Source organism: Artemia sp. Qi Xiang Cuo, chromosome 17 (assembly GCF_049724085.1).
Source record: "Artemia sp. Qi Xiang Cuo chromosome 17, ASM4972408v1, whole genome shotgun sequence".
In the NCBI taxonomy this organism is placed as follows: Eukaryota; Metazoa; Arthropoda; class Branchiopoda; order Anostraca; family Artemiidae; genus Artemia; species Artemia sp. Qi Xiang Cuo.
This window is the reverse complement of record NC_142810.1, coordinates 11,607,701-11,633,733: the sequence shown is the minus strand read 5'-3', so window position 1 is coordinate 11,633,733 and position 26,033 is coordinate 11,607,701. Positions and strand designations below refer to the sequence as shown.

At 38.1% G+C, this 26,033-nt stretch overlaps 1 protein-coding gene across 1 annotated transcript in view; it reads right to left on the bottom strand.

The window, feature by feature from the left end:
- Positions 1-6,116: 6,116 nt before the first annotated feature.
- LOC148941889 (uncharacterized) overlaps positions 6,117-26,033 on the bottom strand; it is a 35,606-nt gene continuing 15,689 nt past the window's right edge. Inside the window, exons 2-3 of the mRNA XM_089103528.1 lie at positions 17,336-18,330; positions 6,117-6,183 (exon numbers count right to left, since the gene is read on the bottom strand). Of these exons, the coding sequence (XP_088959654.1) occupies positions 17,607-18,330 (724 nt within the window). The 3' untranslated portion in view covers positions 6,117-6,183; positions 17,336-17,606. The remainder of the gene's footprint in view (positions 6,184-17,335; positions 18,331-26,033) is intronic.

Genomic DNA, 26,033 nt, shown 5'->3' with positions numbered 1-26,033 from the left:
CCCTGGTAAGCAAACCTTCAGAGTACAGGCACGAGTCAATTGATAATGGCTAACAGGTATAAGGTGAACAGCAAAAATTTTTAGCTTATCAGATCTAAGCTGTAAATGGAGCCATATCTCAAAAGGACATTAAAGCTGAAAAAAGAGAGATTACAGAGAAAAACGTCATAAAACTGTCTGAAGTACAAAAAAAAAAATTCGAGAAGAATTAAAAAGCTCCAAATTCTGAAAAAACAAACAGGCATATAGTAAGCTAATGACAGTTAATGACACAAGGGGTTCGAAATAGAACCAAAGTTGTAAAACAAAGATAAGAAAATGTATATAGTTGTATACGGAAAAGTTATATAGTTGTATTAATGTAATTAGGACAATATATACAGTTATTAATGTATTTTGAAAACTCTTTATAAATATGGAATTTTTATCATATAAAAAAATTGTAAATATGTAAATTTTAATAGCGAAATCATGGAATATGAACTATTGCCAAGCCCTTATATAGAGGCTAATCACAGTTCTCAATTATAGTGTACAAATCTATTAGTTAGGGAATATTTTTTTTATTAATTATTGTTGAACCCTGTCCAGGAACATATATATATATATATATATATATATATATATATATATATATATATATATATATATATATATATATATATATATATATATATATATATATATAACCTAAACGATCCATGTAAATATAGTAAATTAATATGTTGAGTATTTGTGTTTTTTGTTTTTATATCATTCAAGAAGTATTCTACATTTATAATTTCTAAGCAATTCACAAAACACTAATTGGAATTAATTCCAATGCTAGTCTATACCATGTGTTATATTTTTTTTTTAAATACTTTAAGTTTTAACCAGTAGGTAAATAACATATCTGGTTTTGCGACTTAAAAAACTACTTGCGTAAGTTATTACGCAATGCTTATATGTAAATACTATGTTTTTATTTACTTTAAGTTTTAACTAGTGATTTAGTACTATAAATGTTTGACTTCGAGTCAACGTATAAATATTTTTATTGTGAAACAATTCGTTAAGTATTAAGTTTGAAAAGAAAATCCAGCAAGAAACATAACGTTTCGATTTTAGCGAGATATTATTTTTGGAGTAATTAAAAGAGAGAAAGGTAATTAAAAGTAATTAAACTTTACAAAATTGAGTGTTTCTTTCTACTATATATGTAAAACTTTATGCTTAATGTGTATTCTAATATGAATATTTATTTTAGATACAGCCTTAGTTTTTTTTTGAAAATCAAATTTTTCGTAACATCTTTTCGGATCCATTTTTTTTCAATCAAAATTTGACGCATTTTTGAAAAGTAACAAATTTTGAAGCCCCTTCCAATGTATCCTAATACTATCATCTCATACCATCAGAAACCAAACCATACCTGATCAACTGATATTTTGGAAAGTATAGCAGTATTACAGACTTTACTACAAGTTCAATAGAAAGTGAGATAAAATCAGAACATAATTTAGGCCTAGAGAATGTGCTACATAGCCTAAATGGCTTATATAAATGAAATATATGAAAATGCTTTTGCTGGAAAAATATGTGAAAATTTAAAAACCAGAATTTTTATATGTAATCTATCCAAGGTATTTCTAAACCCGAAAAATAAACGGTACATCAACCATATGAACCAGATAAATTAAATTATTAATGGGAATTAAATTTAAACTCAAATAATCCATAAACTTTTCTAATATAACTTGGAATCTAATTTAAGCAGAACCAATAATATAATGCTTAAGCCGCTTGGGGTCAAGTTAAAACAGAAGATGCATATGAAGAAGGGTAAAAAGAGTATTTTTCAGTCCTAGAGACAGAGAAAAAGAGAAACAAGGATGAATTTTAAATTGAAATCCTTCGAAAAAAAAGAAAAAAAGAAAAACATGGCCTATATTGGAGCAGAAAGATGACCCTAAGGAAACGCATTGAGGGTATATGCACATAATGACCCAAAGATGACAGCATAATAGCTGTAAACAAAACTAAGTTGTTTTAAAAGTAAAATATTGAGAATTGGGACAATTCTTCTTAAAATGGGGAGTATTGTGGTAAAGCTTTCTAATTTATTTAATTATGAATTTAGTAAAAATATATTAAGACGCAAATACAAAGTTTAGAAATACCACTTTTTATTAAGATAAGGAATATATCCTGCCAAGTTTCTGCTTAACGGGAAATTGGGAAATCACCACTTCCTAGCTATTGCGTCGGCTGCTTAAAGGAAGGTGTGATTGAAAAAAATTTATAAAAGATACATTTTATGGGAAGGGGTAGACTGATACTAGCTTTATGCCGGACTGACCTCTGGTCCATTGTTTTTAGAAATACCTTGGAATCTTGTCGGATCATTGTAAGTGTCTAAGTATCCTATTATATATAATTGTAGTTTTCCGGGACTTGTGGTCTACTTAGGACAGCCAGTCCCAGTAGAAAATATATATCTAGTATCTTATATGTTAATTGAATAAAAGTATTGTATTATAGCAAACCTCTCTACAATCTACATTTAGTCCCTCGAAAATACCCAGCTGGTACGCCTCATTAGTCCGGTCATAGCCTAAGGCACGCTACCAAAGTTTAATTACTTTAGGGCCATAGTTTATCTCCCCTATAAAGGGAGAAAAAAGGCATCTACCACTACATCACCCCAAATACCATAAAATACACTTTACAACAAAGGAAGCTCATCGAGTACTTAAGAGATCAACTAGTTTTCGCCTCTATTGATGGTAAGGCCGATTTAGTATCTTTTAGAAAAAAGGCATCCGAGATACTGAACAGTTTCTATTACCTAGACAAAGGAAATGATTAAGAAAGTGAAAGACTAAAGCTCATTAAAGCTGCAGTAAAAATGATAAAGAGTGACATTAAAGGATTACTGGCACAGAACGAATCGTACGCCACGACGCAAGAACTTTCATCTGAACAGGAACCTTATAGCCTCAAGGTCTTTCTGGAGGAGCTGTTTGTTGGTACTAAAGTTTCATTCAAAGTCCTTGCCATCGGCGGCTCCATTGTTCAAGCAGTTCGTCCACGCGTAGTCATCTTCCCTCTTCAACTTGGTTTAACAATTCAGCTAGATCACCATTTCAAACCAAAGTTCTTAAGCGGCACTTTGCACAGTCTTGGGTTCTGCTCGCCATACGCCGAAGTTCAAGGGTTCAAGCGTTGTGCAGCAGTAGATCAGGGATGCATTCTTGACGGTGTTACATCTGAACACGTGGTGCAACGTGTAGCTGATAATGCAGAGCACGATATATGCACGATTAACAGAAAGGGCACTTTCCACAGTATGGTAATTCTAGCATCTGACACCCCCCCCCTCTGAAAAACAGAGCGGAACCAATCCCAAGAGGGATCTCTAGACTCCGTGACGCTCAAAGGTCGAGTCCCTATTTACCCTTTTCAGATAAGTGAAGGGGTGCTTTCCCATATTCGGTACAAGAAAATATCACAGACCATTGTGAATGATCCAACCGCATTCCTTGACCAGCTCTGGTTGTCATCGTGGTTTTTCAAGGGCCCAAGACCTAACTGGAATGGTTTTATGCAATCGGTTTTCTCGCACACGCTGGACGAAGATGCAAAAAACCCCTTGCGACAAGGCAAGTATTATTTTTTTGCCCATGATCGATATGCCTTCTAGCAATGAGTTAAGCCCATACTCAACCCTTTGTTCATTGCTTGTCAGGGGAGGAAATACGGATTTACGCCAGTCGTCACATTCGATCAGCAACTTTGGCGGAAGGCAATGAATATTATCAAGTCCGACGTGTCAAATGACCTGGACAACGTTATCATCAAACTCGGAGACTTTCACTTGATGATAAGCTTCGTCGGATGCATAGGTTACCTGATGCAAGACAGTGGGCTCAGAGAAATATGAGAAATAGTATACGCACTGGCAACGGTACCACATATACTCTCTGGGAAAGCGCTTTCTGGAGCCATTAGAGGTCACATTCTCGTGAGCTCGGCTCTCTAAGCTCGGCTCTTTTAGGACAAAATGCAGGAACTTTGGATACTTTCGGCCTTGAGAAACTCTTCAACGACACCCTTGAAGGAAAAATGACCCCCAGAGACCTTGACGAAGCAGCAGAGCTGGGAATACTGGAAAGTATTATCAAACAGAAGATTGAAGACCTACGAGATCACCGAACAGCAAAGCACTGGCTGCAGTACCTTGACTTGGTTGAAAAGCTGGACCTGGACCTATGGGACCTGCATTTGCAGGTTGCAGCAAAAATGCTTACCTACCTAGCTGCATCTGGACACAACCTTTACGTGAAATCTGTCAGGTTGTACATCCAAGAGATGACTAAACTTCCCAGTCGTGACCCAAAAATGTTTCAGATGTTCAGTGAGCAAGGATACTCGATTAGAAGGTCAGATCGGCACTGGGCCGGCCTCTCATCAGACTTAGTTATTGAACAAGAGTAAGTGCGAGGCCTGAAGACATCGGGAGGACTCACTGGTGGTGCTGGCATGATTGAAGAACAGAGAGTGATTTGGGTCCTATCGAAGCCGGCGTGTCTTGAGGTCAACCTGTTGATGCAGAACCTGAAAAATATCGGCTATTCTACAAGCGAGCAGTATCGTGACTTGAGTCTGAATAGACAAAGCAGTGACTGTGAAGATACCGCGAAGCTGGTAGATTACTTCTAAGTGTCACCCCAATTCAAAGTTAATGTACAACTGAGAAACGTTGCAAATTTAGTAACTTCATCTCCAGGCATGAATGTTGCCGAAGCCAAATCTGCTGGGAAGCGAATCTTAGACAAGATGTCAGAAAAGTCCTTGAAGGAACACGTCTTTAAAAAGAAAGACCAAGTTACTCTGATGACCACAAAATAGTCTGGCTCTTCTAAGGTGGCGCACATCGACCCGGCACTACTTTTTCAGAGGTTCATTATCGTTGCCCAGAGGTCTAGTCTCAAGGAAGAATATTTCAAGTTTGAGCTGTGTACCATTCCTCCTGCTCTTTTCGAAAGAAACGAATTCATGCAAAAGGCCAACAACCCCGAGCTATCAAAAGCCGTCTATCGGTCGTGTGGGTTTGAAACTCAGTCCCCAAGACCGGTGGGAATTACCAGCTTCGTCTTAGACGGGGGTGCCCCTCTCCATTGGATCCCGTGGAAGGTCGCTTCCACATGCAAGGCTATCATGTCTTCTAACATTCATTACGTCGAAAAAAAGTATCCCTGGGCAGTTGTCGTCTTCGACGGATATGACGGTGGTCCGTCAATCAAATATTCAACCCATTTGCGTCGAGCTGGATCTGTTGGCCACGAAATGCTATTTACCGAAGACATGAATGTTTGCATGAAGAAAGAGGAGTTTCTTTCATGCAAGGAGAACAAATCGCGTTTTCTGAAGATTCTTGGAAACGCTCTGGTAGCCTGTGGTTTTGATGTGTACCATTCTGAAGGAGATGCTGATCTAGACGTAGTGAAGAGGGCTACGGAAACTGCACTCCATAGCGACACCATTGTGGTTGTTAATGACACGGATGTTCTCGTCCTCCTTATCCGTCATGTAGACACGAGTTCAAATCGAGTTTACTTCTCGCCGGAAGCAAAATTCGGAAGTGAATGCTCAGTTTGGGATGTTTGGCAGATAAAAGACAAGCTAGGATCAGAAGTTTGCCAGATGATGCCGTTCTGTCACACCATACTGGGTTGCGACACAACATTGCACCTTTATGGCATCAGAAAAGAAAAAGCTCTTCAGCTAACGTTATCCAGCTCGAGTTTCAGAGACGTCGGTACCCTATTTACCGAAAAATCTGCATCTCATGATGAGATAGCTTCTGCTGGAGAGAAAGATTAGCTGCAAGGATCTGCCAAGTTTTTACACTGCCAGGAACCAATTTTTCTAGAGGAAAGTAAATACAGCCACCTCATTCGTAAACCCATAAGAGCTGCCTCAGACTATGACGGCAGTGAAGTATCATTTGTTCCGAGTCTACAACCAGGTTCAGATTTGGCTAAGGAACACGGTTGACCCCCTAAGCTGGGGATGGAATCTTCAAGGCAACAAAGTCTTAGAGCCAAAAGTGAAGGATCTCCACGCTGCTCCTCCTCATCTTCTAAAGACAGTTAATTGTTCTTGCCGAGCTGATGGTTGTGACAGTGAGAGATGCTCCTGCAAGAAAAATGGCCTGGAATGCACCATAGCTTGTCGATTACGAAGAGGAGTTTCGTGCAACAACGCGAAGTGTCAAGAAGATGAATTTTCTGAGGATGAGCTTTAAGCCTTTGATTTAATTTTCCCTGTGATTTTTGTTCCTTTAATCAATCAGATGTACAATTTTCTTACGTTTTATTACAAATAATTTTTACCTCGTCGTTTTTTATGGTAATGAAGGTGAAGGGATTTTGATCTCAAATGCCGGCGAAGAGCAAGGTTTTTGGGGAAAATTGGGGAGGATGGGTATTAAGAAGATCTTGAAGTATCTCAGAAAACCTAGTTTGTCAACTCAAAACTTATCTAGAAACTTCTATCGAACGCTTGTTTTGTTTTTACCTTAAACGTTAAAATTTGTTCATTTTTGTTCAAAAACAGAGTATTTCTGATTAATTGTTTAACATTTCGGAGAAACTAACATCAGATATCGTTTCAGCTTCTAAGTCTGATACAGAAAGACATATCAAACACCAGTTTTGTGATATTTCATTTTTTTCCAAAAAAATAAAAAATTAATAAACAAAAACGGCGAAAAAAACAAATTTCGCCACGAGTTAGAGATGGAGATTTTGGATATGTTGTTCAGCGATTTTTTCTGGTCTGGATAGTGAAGAAAGCATTACTTTATCAATTTTTTCCTGGTCAAACCTTTTTGTTCCTGTACTATAAATGTATCGATGGGATTAATAATTTCTAAATTGATCCCTATATTCGGTTTGGACCTAGACCCCAACAAATACCGACGAGGCCTGAGGGTACGGTTAAAAGAAGTTATGTTTCTCAAAATTGTTTAAAGATGAACCTCAATGGGAAAACGACCCGCGCAGTCCCTGAGACAAGAATGTCAGATTATACAAACAGTTTATTCTTTGCTGACACCTTTTAGTGGAAAAACTTGTCATTTTATTATCCATTAAAATTTAGTTTGTTTTAGATTAGATGTATTTCATTTAATTTTTCATTGCCCATATTTATGCTAGAACTTTTTAAATTGGAAGATGCAATAAATACAAGCATACATTAATTGTTTTTACAAAAGCAAAGTGGTGAATCCGATTGAAAAATATGGGATATCTTTTTAGTAGGCTAAGCTTTTTAAGCAAATAAATTCGTTGTTAAATAAATTCGTATTATTTTACGAATAAATTCGTAAAGTAATATCGTTAATTACTTTATCTGAACTTTGCTTTGCCCCAAGAAAGAAAATAACAACTATACACACATAGCAGGTAGAGAAATAAGAAATTGAGCTTTAAAACACTAAAAGAAAGCAAAATATGTTTCACAATTATTAACATAGAGTCACATCTTTTTATCATAGGCAGCGCGCGAGCGCTGCCTAAGTAAAGAACGATGTGGGCACAATATGTGTTTTTTTTTTTCTCCCTACCCGGGCACTTCGTATCGAAGGAGTTGTCGTAGAAACTTCGAAGAGGGCTCATTCGATTGGAAATTGGAGTGGCTAGTGCCCTTTTTAATAGTCGAAAGTGATTGGAGGGCACCTAGCCCCCCCCCTACCCCCGTCATTCCCCCAAACATATCCAATCAAAATTTTGACATAGTCAATTTGTTCAGCGTATTTGATTTCCAGATAGGAAATATCTTTTTGATGAGGACACTCCTCCACAATCCTCAGGGCAAGGGTTTTAAGTTATGCCCTGAGGGCATACAAGATCAATGTACAGTTTATTATTATTTTTCTGGAGAGCAGGGCACTTCATACAGAAAAGGTCGTTGTAGAGACTTCAAAAGAGGCTCATTCGATTAGAAAGCGAGAGTTCTAGTGCCCTTTTTCGTAGTCGAAAGTAATTGAAGGGCAACTAGTCCCCCCCCTTCCAAGCCCATCATTCCCCCAAACACATCCAATCCAAATTGTGAGATAACCATTTTTTTCAGCGTAGTTGATTTCCAGATAGAAAAATATGTTTTTGAGGAGGACACTCCCCCACTACCCTCAGGGCAAGAGTTTTAGGTTATGCCCTGGGGGAATATAAGGTTTTTATTAAAGGTGTAGTCGTAGAAGCTTCAAAACAGGCTCATTGGATTGGAAATTCAAAGGGCTAGTGCCCTTTTTAATACTCGAAAGTGATTGGAGGGCAACTAGCCCCCTCCACGCCCATTATTCCCCCAAAAACATCCAATCGAAATTTTGAGAAAGCCATTTTGTTCAGCGTAGTTGATTTCAAGATAGAAAATGTGTTTTTGAGGAGGACACTCCCCACAACCCTCAGGGCAAGGGTTTTAAGTTATGCCCTGGGGGCATATTACGTTTTTATAGAAGACTTTGTCGTAGAAACTTCGAAAAAGGCTCATTCGATTTGACATTCAAAGGGCTAGTGCCCTTTTTAATAGTCGAAAAGGGATTGGAGGGAAACTAGCCCCTCCAGCCCCCGTCATTCCCCCAAACACATCCAATCAAAATTTTGAGATAGTCATTTTGTTCAGCGTAGTTGATTTCCAGAGAGAAAATATCTTTTTGATGATGACACTCCCCCACAACCCTCAGGGCAAGGGTTTTAAGTTATGCCCTGAGGGCATATAAGATCAAATTTGGCAATGTACAGTTTATTATTTTTTTTCTTTAAAGCAGGGCACTTCATATAGAAGGGGTTGTCGTAGAGACTTCAAAAGGGGCTCATTCGATTAGAAATTGAGAGTTCTAGTGCCCTTTATAATAGTCGAAAGTGACTGGAGGACAACTAGCCCCCCCTCAAGCCCATCATTCCCCCAAACACATCCAATCGAAATTGTGAGATAGCCATTTTGTTCAGCGTAGTTGATTTCCAGATAGAAAAATATGTTTTTGAGGAGGACACTCCCCCACAACCCTCAGGGCAAGGGTTTTAGGTTATGCCCTGGGGGGAATATAAGGTTTTTATTAAAGGTGTAGTCTTAGAAACTTCAAAACAGGCTCATTGGATTGGAAATTCAAAGGGCTAGTGCCCTTTTTAATAGCCCAAAGGGATTTGAGGTCAACTAGCCCCCCCCATGCCCATCTTTCCCCCAAACACATCCAATAAAGTTGTGATTGATTTCCAGATAGAAAATAAGTTTTTGAGGAAGACACTCCTCCAAAACCCTTAGGGCAAGGGTTTTAAGTTATACCCTGGGGGCATATAAGGTCTACTGGGGGTAGACCTTACATACCACCTTCTACTGGGGGTAGAAGGCGTTTTCGTAGAAACTTCAAAACAGGCTCATTTGATTGGAAATTCAAAAGGCTAGTGCCCTTTTTAATAGTCGAAAGTGATTGGAGGGCAACTATCCCCTCCACCCATCTTTCCCCCCAAACACATCCAATCAAGATTTTGAAATAAACGTTTTGTCAGCGTAGCTGATTTCCAGAAAGATAATATTTTTTTCAGGAGGAAACTCCCCCACAACCCTCGGGGCAAGGGTTTTAAGTTATGCCCTGGGGGCATATAAGGTTTTTATAGAAGGCGTTGTCGTAGAAACTTCAAAAAAGGCTTATTCTATTGGAAATTAAAGGGTGTTTGCCCTTTTTAACAGTCGAAAGTGATTGGAGGGCAACTAGCTCCCCTCCACGCCCATCATTTCCCCGAACATATCCAATCAAAATAGTGAGATAGCCATTTTGTTCAGCGTAGTTGATTTCCTGATAGAAAATATGTTTTTTAGGAGGACACTCCCCCACAACCCTCAGGGTAAGGGTTTTAAGTTATGCACAGGGGGCATATAATGTTTTTATAGAAGGCGTTGTCGTAGAAACTTCAAAAAAGGCTCATTCTATTGGAAATTCAATGGGGCTAGTGCTCTTTTTAATAGCCCAAAGGGATTGGAGGGGAACTAGTCCCTCCACGCCCATCTTTCTCCCAAACACATCCAATCAAAATTGTGAGATGGCCATTTTGTTCAACGTAGTTGATTTCCAGATAGAAAATAAGTTTTTGAGGAAGACACTCCCCCACAACCCTAAGGACAAGGGTTTGAAGTAATGCCCTGTGGGCATATAAGGCCTACTGGGGGTAGAACTTGTATGCCAACTTCTACTGGGGGTAGAAGGCGTTTTCGTAGAAACTTCAAAACAGGCTCATTCGATTTGAAATTAAAAGGGCTAGTGCCCTTTTTAATAGTTGAAAGTGATTGAAGGGCAATTAGCCCCCCCCCCCGCCCATCATTCCCCCAATTACATCCAATCAAAATTTTGAGATAGCCATTTTTTTCATCATAGTTGATTTCAAGATAGAAAATGTGTTTTTGAGGAGGAGACTCCCCCACAACCCTCAGAGCAAGGGTTTTAAGTTATGCCCTGGGGGCAAATTACGTTTTTATAGAAGACGTTGTCGTAGAAACTTCAAAAAAACTTCATTCGATTAGAAATTCAAAGGGCTAGTGCCCTTTTTAATAGCCCAAAGGGATTTGAGGTCAACTAGCCCCCCCATGCCCATCTTTCCCCCAAACACATCCAATAAAGTTGTGAGATGACCATTTTGTTCAACGTAGTTGATTTCCAGATATAAAATAAGTTTTTGAGGAGGAAACTCTCCCACAACCCTAAGGGTAAAGGTTTTAAGTTATGCCCTGGGGTCATATAAGGTTTTTATTGAAGGTGCTGTCGTAGAAACTTCAAAACAGTCTCATTGGATAGGAAATTCAAAGGGCTAGTGCCCTTTTTAATAGTCAAAACTGATTGGAGGGCAACTAGCCCCCCTCCCACGCCCATCATTCCCCCAAACACAACCAAGCAAAATTTTGAGATAGCCATTTTATTCAGCGTAGTTGATTTCCAAATAGAAAATTTGTTTTTGAGGAGGACACTCCCCCACAATCCTCAGGGCAAGGGTTTTAAGTTATGCCCTTGGGGCATATTACATTTTTATAGAAGGCGTTGTCGTAGAAACTTCAAAAAAGGCTCATTCTATTGGAAGTTCAATGGGTCTAGTGCTCTTTTAATAGCCCAAAGGGATTGGAGGGGAACTAATCCCCCCCATGCCCATCTTTCTCCCAAACACATCCAATCAAAATTGTGAGATGGCCATTTTGTTCAGCGTAGTTGATTTCCAGATAGAAAATAAGTTTTAGAGGAAGACACTCCCCCACAACCCTAAGGACAAGGGTTTGAAGTTATGCCCTGTGGGCATATAAGGTCTACTGGGGGTAGAACTTGTATGCCAACTTCTACTGGGGGTAGAAGGCGTTTTCGTAGAAACTTCAAAACAGGCTCATTCGATTTGAAATTAAAAGGGCTAGTGCCTGTTTTAATAGTTGAAAGTGATTGGAGGGCAACTAGCCCCTCCCCCAAGCCCATCATTCCCCCAATTACATCCACTCAAAATTTTGAGATACCCATTTTGTTCAGCATAGTTGATTTCAAGATAGAAAATGTGTTTTTGAGGAGGACACCCCCCCACAACCCTCAGGGCAAGGGTTTTAAGTTATGCCCTGGGGGCAAATTACGTTTTTATAGAAGACGTTGTCGTAGAAACTTCAAAAAAAGCTCATTCGATTAGAAATTCCAAGGGCTAGTGCCCTTTTTAATAGCCCAAAGGGATTGGAGGTCAACTAGCCCCCCCTCCCATACCCATCTTTCCCCCAAACACATCCAATAAAGTTGTGAGATGACCATTTTGTTCAACGTAGTTGATTTCCAGATATAAAATAAGTTTTTGAGGAGGACACTCCCCCACAACCCTAACGGTAAGGGTTTTAAGTTATGCCTTGGGGTCATATAAGGTTTTTATTGAAGGTGTTGTCGTAGAAACTTCAAAACAGGCTCATTGGATTGGAAATTCAAAATGCTAGTGCTCATTTTAATAGTCGAAAGTAATTGAAGGGCAAATAGCCCCCTCCCACGCCCATCATTCCCCCAAAAACATCCAATCAATATTTTGAGATAGCCATTATGTTCAGCGTAGCTGATTTCAAGATAGAAAATGTGTTTTTGAGGAAGACACTCCCCCACAACCCTCGGGGCAAGGGTTTAAGTTATGCCCTGGGGGTTTACTACGTTTTTACAGAACGCGTTGTCGTAAAAACTACAAAAAAGGCTCATTCGATTGGATATTCAAAGGGCTAGTGCCCTTTTTATTAGCCCAAAGGGATTGGAGGGCAACTAGCCCCCCCACGCCCATCTTTTCCAAAAACACATCCAATCAAAATTGTGAGATGGCCATTTTGTTCAACGTAGTTGATTTCCACATAGAAAATAAAATTTTGAGGAGGACACTCCCCCACAGCCCCAGGACAAGGGTTTTAAGTCATGCCCTGTGGGCATATAAGGTCTACAGGGGGTAGACCTTGTATGCCACCTTCTATTGGGGGTAGAAGGTGTTTTCGTAGAAACTTCAAAACAGGCTCATTCGATTGGAAATTCAAAGGAATAGTGCCCTTTTTAATAGTCAAAAGTAATTGGAGGGCAACTAGCCCCCCCCCCACGCCCATCATTCCCCTAAACACATCCAATTAAAATTTGAGATAAAAATTTTGTCAGCGTAGCTGATTTCCCGAAAGAAAATGTCTTTTTGAGGAGGAAACTCCCCCACAACCCTCGGGGCAAGGGTTTTAAGTTATGCCCAGGGGACATGTAAGGTTTTTATAGAAGGCGTTGTCCTAGAAAATTCAAAACAGGCTCATTCGATTGGAAATTCAAAGGGTGTTTGCCCTTTTTAATAGTCAAAAGTGATTGGAGGGCAACTAGCCCCCCCCCTCCACGCCCATCCTTCCCCCAAACACATCCAATCAAAATTTGAGATAGCCATTTTGTTCAGCGTAGTTGATTTCCAGATAGAAAACATGTTTTTGAGGAGGACACTCCCCCACAACCCTCAGAGCAAGGTTTTTAGGTTATGCCCTAGGGGCATATAAGGTTTTTATTTAAGGCGTTGTCGCAAAAACTTCAAAACATGCTCATTCGATGGAAATTTAAAGGGCTAGTGCGCTTTTTAGTAGTCGAAAGTGATTGGAGGGCAACTAGCCCCCCCCCCACACCCATCATTCCCCCAAACAAATCCAATAAAATTTTTTTAGATAGCCATTTTGTTCAGCGTAGTTGATTTTGAGATAGAAAATGTGTTTTTGAGGAGGACACTATCCCAAAACCCTCATGGCAAGGGTTTGAAGTTATGCCCTGGGGGCATATTGTGTTTTTAAAGAAGGTGTTGTCGTAGAAACTTCAAAGAAGGCTCATCCTATTGGAAATTACAAGGACTAGTGCCCTTTTTAACGGTCCAAAGGGATTGGAGGGGAATTAGCCCCCCCCCCCCACCCATCTTTCCCCCAAACATATCCAATCAAAATTGTGAAATGGCCATTTTTTTCAACGTAGTTGATTTTCAGATATAAAAAAAGTTTTTGAGGAAGACACTTCCCCACAACCCTCAGGGCAAGGGTTTGAAGTTATGCCCTGGGGCCATATAAGGTCTACTGGGGGTAGACCTTACATGCCACCATCTACTTGGGGTAGAAGGCGTTTTCGTAGAAACTTCAAAACAGGCTCAATCGATTGAAAATTCAAAGGGATAGTGCCCTTTTTAATAGTCAAAAGTGATTGGAGGGCGACTAGGCCCCCCCCCCACATCCATCATTCCCCTAAACACATCCAATTGAAATTTTGAGATAAAAATTTTGTCAGCGTAGCTGATTTCCAGGAAGAAAATATCTTTTTGAGGAGGACACTCCCCCACAACCCTCGGGGCAAGGGTTTTAAAATATGCCCAGGCCAAGGGACATATAAGGTTTTTGTAGAAGGCGTTGTCGTAGAAACTTCAAAACAGGCTCATTCGATTGGAAATTCAAAGGGTGTTTGCCCTTTTCAATAGTCAAAAGTGATTGGAGGGCAAACTAGTCCCCCCCCCCCTCTACGCCCATCATTCCCCCAAACACATCCAATCAAAATTGTGAGATAGCCGTTTTGTTCAGCGTAGTTGATTTCCAGATAGAAAATATGTTTTTGAGGAGGACACTCCCCCACAACCCTCAGCGCAAGGGTTTTAAGTCATGTCCTGGGGCATATAAGGTTTTTATTGAAGGTTTTTTCGTAGAAACTTCAAAACAGGCTCATTCGATTTGAAATTCAAAGGGCTAGTGCCCTTTATAATAGTCGAAAGTGATTGGAGAGCAACTAGCCCCCCCCCCACACCCATCATTCCCCTAAACACATCCAATCAAAATTTCAAGAAAGCAATTTTGTTCAACGTAGTTGATTTCAAGATAGAAAATGTGTTTTTTAGGAGGACACTCCCCCACAACCCTCAGGGCAAGGGTTTTAAGTTATGCCCTGGGGGCATATTACGTTTTTATAGAAGGCGTTGTCGTAGAATCTTCAAAAAAAGCTCTTTCGATTGGAAATTCAAAGGGCTAGTGCCCTTTTTAATAGCCCAAAGGGATTGGAGGGCGACTAGCCCCCCCCCCCCGCCCATCTTTCCCCCAAACATATCCAATCAAAATTTTGAGATGGCCATTTTGTTCAACGTAGTTGATTTTCAGATATAAAATAAGTTTTTGAGGAGGACACTCCCCCACAACCCTCAGGGCAAGGGTTTGAAGTTATGCCCTGGGGCCATATAAGGTCTACTGGGGGTAGACCTTATATGCCACCATCTACTTGGGGTAGAAGGCGTTTTCGTAAAAACTTCAAAACAGGCTCATTCGATTTGAAATTCAAGGGGCTAGTGCCCCTTTTGATAGTCAAAAGTAATTGGAGGGCAACTAGCCCCCCCCCCCACGCCCATCATTCTCCCAAACACATCCAATCAAAATTTTGAGACAGGCATTTTGTCAGCATAGCGGATTTCCAGATAGAAAATATCTTTTTGAGGAGGATACTCCCCCACAACCCTCGGGGCAAGGGTTTTAATTTATGCCATGGGGGCATATAAGGTTTTACTAGAGGGCGTTGTCGTAGAAACTTCGAAACAGGCTCATTCGATTGGAAATTCAAAGGGCGTTTGCCTTTTTTAATAGGTGAAAGTGATTGGAGGGCAACTAGCTTCCCCCCCCCCCACGCCCATCATTCTCCCAAACACATCCAATCAAAATTGTGAGATAGCCATTATGTTCAGCGTAGTTGATTTCCAAATAGAAAATATATTTTTGATGAGGACACTCCCCCACAACCCTCGGGGCAAGGGTTTTAAGTTATGCCCCGAGGGGATATAAGTTCAATGTTGACAATGTACAGTTTATTATTGTTTTTCTTTAAAGCAGGGCACTTCATACAGAAGGGGTCGTCGTAGAGACTTCAAAAAGGGGCTCATTGAATATAGAAATTGAGAGTTTTAGTGCATTTTTTAATAGTCAAGAGTGATTGGAGGGCAACTAACCCCCCCCCCTCACGCTTATCATTCCCCCAAACACATCCAATCAAAATTGTGAGATAGTAATTTTGTTCAGCGTAGTTGATTTCCAGATAGAAAATATGTTTTTGAGGAGGACACTCTCCCACAACAGTCAGGGCAAGGGTTTTAAGTCATGCCCTGGGGGCATTTAAGGTTTTTATTGAAGACGTTGTAGTAGAAACTTCAAAACAGGCTCATTAAATAGGAAATTCAAAGGGCTAGTACCCTTTTTTATAGTAAAAAGTGACTTGAGGGCAACTAGCCCCCCCCACGCCCATCATTCCCCCAGACACATCCAATCAAAATTTTGAGATAGCCATTTTCTTCAGCGTAGTTGATTTCAAGATAGAAAATGTGTTTTTGAGGAGGACGTTCCCCCAAAACCCTCAGGAAAAGTGTTTTTAGTAATGCCCTGGTGGCATATAAGGCTTTTATAGAAGTCGTTGTCGTAGAAACTTCAAAACAGGCTCATCCGATTGGATATTCAAAGGGTGCCCTTTTTAATAGTCGAAAGTGATTGGAGGGCAGCTCGCCCCCCCCCCCCACGCCCATCTTTCCCCCAAACACATCCAATCAAAATTGTGAGATGGCCATTTTTTTCAACGTAGTTGATTTCCACATAGAAAATTTTTTTTTGAGAAGAGCACTCCCACGCAACCCTAAGGGCAAGGGTTTTAAGTTATTCCCTGGGGGCATATAAGGTTTTTATAAAAGGCGTTGTCGCAGCAACTTCAAAACAGGCTCATTAAACTTTAAATTGAATGGGCTATTGCAACTAGCCAAGGGCGACTAGCCCCCCCCCACGCCCATCATTCCCCCAAACACATCCAATCAAAATTCTGAGATAGCCATTTTGTTTACCGCAGGCTAGTTGATTTCCAGATAGAAAATATGTTTTTGAGAAGGACACTCCCCCACAACTCTCAGGGCAAGAATTTCAAGTTATGCCTTGGGCGTATATAAGGTTTTTATAGAAGGCGTTGTCGTAGAAACTTCAAAAAAGGCTAATTCGATTGGAAATTCAAAGGCTAGTGCCTTTTTTAATAGTCGAAAGTGATTAGTAATATTTTTTGTTGTTGTTGTTGTTTAGACCAGGGCACTTCATATCGAAGGAGTTGCCGTGGAAACTTCGAAAGAGGCTCATTCGATTGAAAATAGAAAGGGTTGATGCCCTGTTTAATAGTCAAAAGTGATAGGAGGGCAACTAGCCCCCCCCCACACCCATCATATCCCCAAACACATCCAATCGAAATTTTTAGATAGGCATTTTGACAGCGTAGCTGATTTCTATATAGAAAATATATTTTTGAGGAGGGCACTCCCCCACAACCCTAGGGACAAGGGTTTTAAGTTATCCCCTGGGGGCATATAAGGTTTTTTATAGAAGGCGTTGTCGTAGAAACTTCAAAACAGGCTCATTCGATTGGAAATTCAAAGGGAGTTTGCCCTTTTTAATAGTCCAAAGGGATTGGAGGGCAGCTAGCCCCCGCCCCGCCCATTTTTCCCCCAAACACATCCAATCAAAATTTTAAGAGCAAATCATCTTTCGTCCTTCTAGAGCCTCAAAGGTTAAATTAGTTACTATTTTTTATACACTATCTTAGTTTCTATTTTTCTTACCCTTACCTTAAAATCTTCATTCTGGATAGATCTGAATTGATCTATTCTGTTTTCTTTATTCTGAATCTATTCATATTCATTCTCAATTGATCAGATCTGCTAGATCAGTTGCTTATAGGATATATAATCTTAAGTAATTCTTAGTTATTTTTATTTCGGAGATTTTAGATTTGTTTTAATGGAGACTTCCTTACCTATTCATATCCTTTCTCAATACGCCCCTTAACATATCTGTCCATGATTCAGTTTTGATGATGGCTATTTCATCTCTCTTCATTCCCTCTCTGTCTAATTTCTTAAGTAATTCATGCACTTTAATTTCCATTTCCTTGCAGTCTTTTACACTTAAAAACTGTGGTTTTCCTCCAATAATTCGAGTTCCTGGACTAAAATTTGCTCTTCCCAGACTACCGGAGATCCTAGCATGAAGTTGATTTAAAAGGGCGTGTATGTTGCCTGTATATCTCAGGCTATCAGTAAGATGTACTCGGTGATATACAAGGGCTGGACACGGATTTCTTTAGGCGTATACATTTTGATAGTTGTAGATACGTCTGTATACGAGGTGTACCAGAAGAAATTGGACTGACCCATTGCCGAAGTCATTTCTGACCATACACCATAGACCATAGGCCATTTACGACCATAAAATGGTCTAAAAATATCATCATAAAATATTTTAAATCTTGTTCTGGTGTCATATTTACGAACTTCAAAAATTTCTTTTGTATCAATATCCTGATCATTCTTGCCACCAACGAATATTATTAATTTTGGAATTTCTTCCATATTATCTATACTTATTCGTTCAGTTTGTTTCTTGACCTGTTTCCAAAACATTTCTTTAATAAATCGTATTGTTTTCTCGTTACTATGATAGACAACGATTAATTCTTTTTCTTTTGAATTTTTTTCTCTGTATAACTGCCGAAGTTCAAAGAACATACGGACCATTTTTAATATCAAACAGTAGGTTTTACCAGTCCCTGGCATACCCGTGATTTGCAAAAAGGGATGATCACACTCCACAATCAATTTCTGCATGGGGGTTAAGAATATTCCATCTATATCAGTCTTGCTATATTTGTACTCTTCATTAACACATTTCTCGAGCTCTCTCCAAATATTCCATTGGCTTGATTGATATCCCATTGGCGTGCTTGATGAACTAAGATATGAACCGTAACACCTGAAAATAAATACTGAAATTATGAAGACCAACTAAATAGAACCACTTTGGTTTCAGGATATAGAATTATGATGTTTCTGGTTGAATTACCCAGTCCTAGTCAGAGCATGCAATCAAGACAAAAAGTATTTTATGCCTTACCTGTCGGCCGATTTATTCCGCAAGGAAGTGTTGAAATCCATCTTTTTACATTTTGTCCTAACTTTCTTTATTAGTCAAAAGCAAAATAAAAGGCAAGCCGAAGCCAGCCAATGATATCCATTCTTATTTAAAAGACATTATCTCAAATAATGTCGGTAAATCTGGCTTACCCTCTAAAAAATATACCCCCCGTCATGTAAAAATCGTCTGTGGAAATTTCTTCCAACGTAAAGTGTTCCCCCCTGTCAAATTCCCGCCAGACAGTTTCATCCTCGCTGAAAACCCCCCAGGGGCAGAATAGACCCTGATTATTTCCCCCAGAACATTTCAACATGCAAAATTTAGCTGGCAAAGAGAATATAAGGCAATGAAAAATAATTTCGTATTTCCCCTCAAAAATTCAGCCCTGGAAATTTACTTCTCCAAGGAACACTCTTCCTCTGGAAGTATACCCCAGGTGCAAAATACCCCCTTCCCCAAAAAATGTTTGTATATTTCCCAATAACAAATGCTACACGTAAACAATGAGCAAATTTCCTAACTTACACATTTCTCCCCATGGACTGTGGGGGGTCACTTCACCCATAAAGACATAGTTATAGCCCATGTTATGGCCATCTTAAGGCTCATCCATACGAAAAAGAATCACTCTATCTCGTCTATAATAAACCTACTAATGAACGTACTAAATAGAATATAAATTACTAACAACACAAGAGTTAATAAGAAAATTAACAAATTGATTAAATTGAAAAAAGTAAATTGAACAATGGGTTTTTACAATGACCAATTGAAGGGATGCTTTCAAAAAAAATCATGGCAAGGAACTGTAAGTAAGGAGTGACTTGGCCCAATAGCAACCGACACTAAAAAATAATATTTTGATAGAAAAAATACATTATGACAAATGACGCTTATGCTGATTCCAAAAATATATAATTCAATCCTGAGGAAATGTAAGTGAATCTCGAACAAGAGGAAACACCCAAATTCAGAAGATCCTGATGAAAGTCACTCTAGCAAATTTAGCATTGACGACAACATGACTTTAAAAGTTAAACACTCCTATACACAAAAATCTGGATTTTTGTATTTTTTTCCACAAGAATCATCTTGGTTGCATGTTTATTATGTTTTTTTTTCAGAGGAATGATCATATCGATCTAATCGTCCTAGAATTTTCGGGCAAGGGCTCATTTGAACGTAAATTAAAAGTTCTAGTGCCCTTTTTAAGTGCCCAAAATATTTAAAGTGCAGCTAGCCCCCCTACTGAGCCTTTTTCACCAAATACACCCGATCAATATTTTTAGATAGTCAGTAGATTTAACAAATTTGAAAAATCCAATAACTATGCCTCTGGGATTGACATGAACCCTCAGAGTTCCTGAAGAAAGCTCCTCAGGACTTCAAGTTTTGCAATTTTGTCATTGTTCCCATGAAGTATTTGTGATTGAGCAATATATGGAGTTATTTTTGGAGGGAGAGGAGTAAGCTTTATGAAGGGGAAAATTTTCCATAAGGGGAATTTTATGTAGATATGAAATTTTCTAAGGATAATATTCGAGAGGAAAATTTATACGGAAGAGAGAGAAAGGGATACCCTAGTTTCATTTGAAAAACAATCTACACGAAATTGACACTCCCGCTAAAACAAATTTGTGCTGTTTCTTATTCATAAGTAAATGAAAAACGTTCTTGTATATAGATAAAGATTGATATTCATTTTTGTAAACAAACAGAAATTATTCCAACATTCATCTTCTCATACTTAGACTCTTTACGCTAAAGTTGTATTTTTTTTAATACTAGTGAATGTCGACTAGGCCTTGAATGGGATGAGATGTTCACGAGGTATGTGATATCATTGATCAAATTCAAATTGGAGGAGCAGTTAAGTTTTGCTGCGAAACTTAATATAATGCATACATTTAGACTTCAAGCTGCTTTAAATGCAATAGTGAAATACATAGAGAATAATAGCTTGAATCGATATGTGAAAAATGAGTGATATAAATGTTGTTGTAAGTATGAAATGAAAATGGTTTTAAATCGAAAATATTTTTTTTCTTGTTAGATTTTTTTAGTATGTTACGACTCCTCTCTCTAGGGATATTCACGGAGTAGAAAGAATCTTTAGGTTTTTTAGTTAGTGTGTAGTCAGCTGTGAGAGTGTTTGGATTAATAAGTGGATGGATTGATGAAACATAAAGTCATGTGGAATCTTGTGATTTTGGAAAAATGTCTGAATCTAAATGATCAATTTCAAAAGTTACCTGTGCAAACGAAAATATTTTCTCAAAAAAATGCTTGACGAAATTATGAAATATGAATCTCCAGCATTGAATTATCGTATAACGCTTATGAGTCGTGGGCCAAACGCATTTACTCAAATGATTGACATACTTGAAACAAAGTAAAATGTTGCTGTGGATTTGCTTTTCAACACCACCTTAGAAACTCAATGCTTATTTAAGACTTTATCCAAATGATTATTCAGTTTATATTTTTTTCAGAAAACAACAAATAACTCAACAATTTAGAAATCTTCTCCGAACAGATTTAGTTGATTTAGAGTGTGATGTCACTCGATCACTCCTCCTCCATATCGAGAGAAGAACATTCCCTATATCGATCAGAAGTCAGTTTCTTAATGGCGGTGAGAGAGTCAACAGTGTAAAAATGTTCTATACATGTCCACTATGCATGTATACACTGGGCAGCTGGTCATCCTGTGAGACTTGTGTAATTGTTGACGAATATGAAGAAAAGTGTAGATTATGCAATCCGTTTAAATTGTATAGACGACATGCAGTAAGAATTAAAAACTGTAATTTCAGTCATGAAGAGATTTGTGACTATCACACTAGAGGATTTATAAGCTCAAATTGTCACTATGATAAATGTGATCAGTGAGAAAATACCTATCCTCGTATGATTGTGAAGAACCCAGACTGAGATTTTAGTTTATTTCTAAGAGGCTGGTATCGTCATGGTTTTAGATTGGTTTGGGAAGAAAAATCAGGTCTACGCTTCAACTACTAGAAAAACAAGAGCTTCTGGTTTCTACGTCATCAATGTGATGACAATAGCTACAAAGATTATAAGCGTACTGATTTTTTTCGCTGTTACAGAAAGTGAAACCTGAAGAGGAAAAAAAAGCCATTTTTATGTAAACCTATATACATTTTTATTACTTAACAAATTTAGAAACATTTTTAGAACATTTTATTTGTAGAAAACTGAAATCAATATTATAAAGGTATGAAAGTCTATTTTCCACGAGGAAGGCGTTCAGGCAAGGGTTGTCTACTTAGATGTTGAGAAATTCATTGTAAGTATAGCCAAGACATCAGAAAACAAAATATAATAGTGCAGGAAATCCACAGCCTTTAGTCGTTAAATCCTGCACTTTTTTCTGGTTTTGAATAATAGTTTTCCCACTGCTTTCAATACAGTTGTTGATGTGCAGAATGTAGAATGCTTATTGTAGGCCAAGAGGATCAAAAAATTCTATATTCCTCGCTGTATGAAAGATGCAGAGCCAATGACCCGCCTTTACACTCTATGGACTACTATTAAAAATGATTAATTAAAAAAAAAACATTCCGAAAAAGAAGTTTTCAAAGAAAATTATAGGCTATTTTAAACTTAAGATCAGCAGTTACAAACGTCTGTTAAAATTGAAACTTAAAACGACCAGAAATTACTATTAAAGAATAAATGACTCTTAAAACGAACAGAAATAAAATAAACAATCATTGCAAAAAAACATACAACAATTAAAAATATAAATTAATAAATAAATCTTAAAGCGAGTAATGCTTAAACTGAAAATGGAAATCAAGCTTAAAACGAAAAAAATATTTTCCATTGAAGTATAAACAAAACCCAAAACGAACAGAAATGAAATAAATATTCAATGCAAACAAGCATACAATAGATACTAATGTAAATAAATAAATAAATCTTAGAGCGAGTGAAACTTAATTTGAATATGCATATCAAGCTTGGAACGAACAAAATCACTAGAAACAAGAGTTTGGGTATTGTCTAATTCTCTCACTGTAAAAGTCTAAAACCTACTGCGTCGATGCGTTACTGAAAACAAATTATATAACAAATATTTTCTTTGGTACTTAATGTTGAAAATAAAAATTAAAATGACATCAGAATTTTGAACTGATGAGCTTGCAGCAATTAATATCATTAAACATCAAATATTCAGATTAATTTATTAGTTTTTTATAAAATTGTTCAAGACGAATATAGTTTCACTACAAAAAAGAGTTTGGATATGTCCCCTTCCTTAACCGTAAAAATAAAAAGCCTACTGATCATTGGTGCTTCACTCAAAACGAATTATATTACAAATATTTTCTATTCCAGTTCTTACAGCATTGAAAATGAAAATAAATTGCAGTGAAATAAAATCTTGAGCTGATGGATTTTTCAACAATTAATATCACTATATGTCAAATATTCAATTTGATTTTGTTTATACTTTCCAAGGCTGTTCGAGACACATATAGTTTTCAGTAAAGCGCAAATGACGCAGTAGGTCTTAGACTTTTACAGTGAGAGAAGGAGGCGATAACCAAACTCTTGTTTGTAGTTTGTAGTTCGTTTCAAGCTTGATTTGCATATTCAAGTTAAGTTTCACTCGTTTTAAGATTTATTTATTCATTTACATTTATATCTATGGTATGCTTGTTTGCATTGATTGTTTATTTAATTTTTGCTCGTTTTGAGTTTCATTTATTCTTTAATAGTAATTTCTGGTCGTTTCGAGTTTGAATTTTAGCAGATGTTTGTATCTTCTGATCTGAAGTTTTAAATGGCCTTTACTTTTCTTTGAAAAACTTACTTTTTCGGAATGTTTTTTTTTAATTAATTTTTTTTCGTTTTTTATTGCAAATAGTTTAAAGTCTTTGAAACTTCCTTACTTCAAAATCAAACTTTTTTTTCAAAATCAAATGTTCATCAAAGTATCAAGACTAGTATCAAAGTAACTTTATCAAATTAAAAATGGGTTTGTATCAGCCTCGGAATTTTTATTATCTGATGCTTGGACCTTTAAATAAAAAAATTATCTCAAAATATTTATCGGATGGGTTTGAGGAAAAAAGGGTGTCGGGGGGGGGGGGGTTATTGCCCTTAAATCTCTTTTGACTCTTTAAAAGTGAACCAGAACTTGTCGAACAGAAAGTGAACAGAACAGTGAACAGAAAGTGTCGACCCCGGAGTTTTCATATCTGATGTTTGAAATATTTTTAACAAATTGATACCCTCAAAATTTTATCAGATGGGTTTGGGGAAGAAAAAGTGTGGAGGGGCTAGCTTCCCTCTGATCTCTTTTGAATCTGAGAAGTTGAACTAAGAGTTATAATTTCCAATCAAACGAGCCCTCCCTGAAGTTCATACGAGCATCCCATTTCCTAAGAACTATATAAGGCCCCAAGACTTAACTTACAACGCCAGCTGAACAAAACTGAACAAAACTTTCAACTTCCAATCAAATAAGCCCTCTCTGAAGTTTATGCAAGGATCCTTTCCATAAAAGCTATATTTGCCCCCCGGGCATAACTGACAACGCCTATATAAAGATAGGCTGAACATATTGAGAATGTGTTAAACTATGATAAAGTTACCGTGAAAACAACAAAAGGAAATAATAAGAAAAAACATGAAAAGACTTCTGATAATTTGGAAGCAAATGAAGATTTAATTTTGCAAGGAGGAGTTAGAGGCAGTACTAAAGAGATAGAAATAATGATGTGGTAAATGAGTTTTTGAAATACAGTGATTAAAAAATTGGAGAAATTCTAATGAAGATTATGAATATAGTTTTTCAGAAAGGGAAGCTCATAAGGAAGGATTTAAAAGAAAATGAAACCTCATTGAGGGGATAAAGAGCGAAGCTTTGAATATATTGGGGTGGAATAGGAGCACGCACGGCTGTGTTGACTTCGGACGGCTTGGCGGTCCAGTGGGTTGTTAGTAATAGTAGTATTAGTAGTTATGATCAAGAGACTAACTGAAAACTTTTTTGTTTACCTTCGGGACACTTTCTGGGAAAAAATAGGCCAAGTTACACTCTTGAAAAATAGATAATAAAAAAAACAGAGCATAGCCCATCGTGCAATTTGGAAAGAGAGGCATAATCCCTGCAGAGAGAAAACCTCAGTGAGTTGTACTCATTCCATTTTGTTTGCTTCTCTCTGTTCAAGTAGTTTTGATAAAACACAGAAATGAAAAAAAAAAACAAAAAAAAAAACAATGCCTATTCCAGGCCCTGAAGGATTCTGTCGACCCCGGAGTTTTCGTTATATGATCTTTGAACCATTTAAAAAAAATGGCTCTCTCAAAGTTATTATCAGATGGGTTTGGGGAAAACAAGGCATGAATGGGGGGGGGGGGCTAGTTATCCTTCGATCTCTTTTGACTCTTAAAAAGTGAACGAGAACTATCAACTTCTAATCAAATGAACTCTCTCCAAAACTCATGCGAGCATCCCTTCCATAAGAACAATATATGCCCCCGGAACAATACTTACAACACCTGCCCCGGGCCCTGGAGGGGTGCGCCGACACGGGAGTTTTTTTTATTTCAACTTTGAACTACTTTTAACGAAATGGCTCTATCAAAATTTTGGGAGATGGGAAAAAGGGTGTGGGGAGGGCTAGTTGCCCTCGGATATCTTTTGACTCTGCATATTCAAGTGTGAACTAGAAATTTCTTTTTCCAGTCAAATCTGCCCTCTCTCAAAATTTATACGAGCATTCCTTTTATAAGAACCATATACTCCCCTAGGACAACATTAAAAACTCCTACCCCACGAGCCCTGGAGGGTTTTGTCGACACCGGATTTTTGTTATCTAATTTTTGAACTATTTTTTAAAAAAGGGCTACCTCAAAATTTATAGCGGATAGGTTTGGGGAAAAAAGGGCGTGGGGGAGGCTAGTTGCCCTGCGATTTCTTGACTCTTAAAAAGTGAACTAGAACTTTCAACTTCCAATCAAATGAGCCCTATATGATGTTTATACGTACGAGCATTCCTTTCACAAGAACCATGCATGCCCTCAGGACATAATTTGGGACGCCTTCCCCCAGGTCCTGGGGGGTTGTATTGACACCCGAGTTTTTCTTATCCGACCTTTGAACTATTTTTAACAAAATGACTATCTGAAATTTTTTATCGGATGTGTCTGGAAAAAAGGTGTGAGGGGGGGGGGGCTAGTTGGCCTCTGATCTCTTTTGACTCTTAAAAAGTGAACTCGGACTTTCAATTTCCAATCAAATGAGCCCTATTTGAAGTTTATGCGAGCATCCCTTTCATAAGAACTATATATGTCCCAAGGCATAACTTACAACGCCTGCCCCCGGGCCCTGGGGAGCTGTGTTGACACCTGAGTTTTTGTTATCTAACTTTCGAACTATTTTTACCCAAATGGCTATCTAAAAATTTTATTGGATGTATTTGGAGGAAAAGGGGCTTGGGGGGGGGGGGCTAGTTACCCTCCAATCTCATTGGACCCTCAAAAACTGAAATAAAACTTTCAAT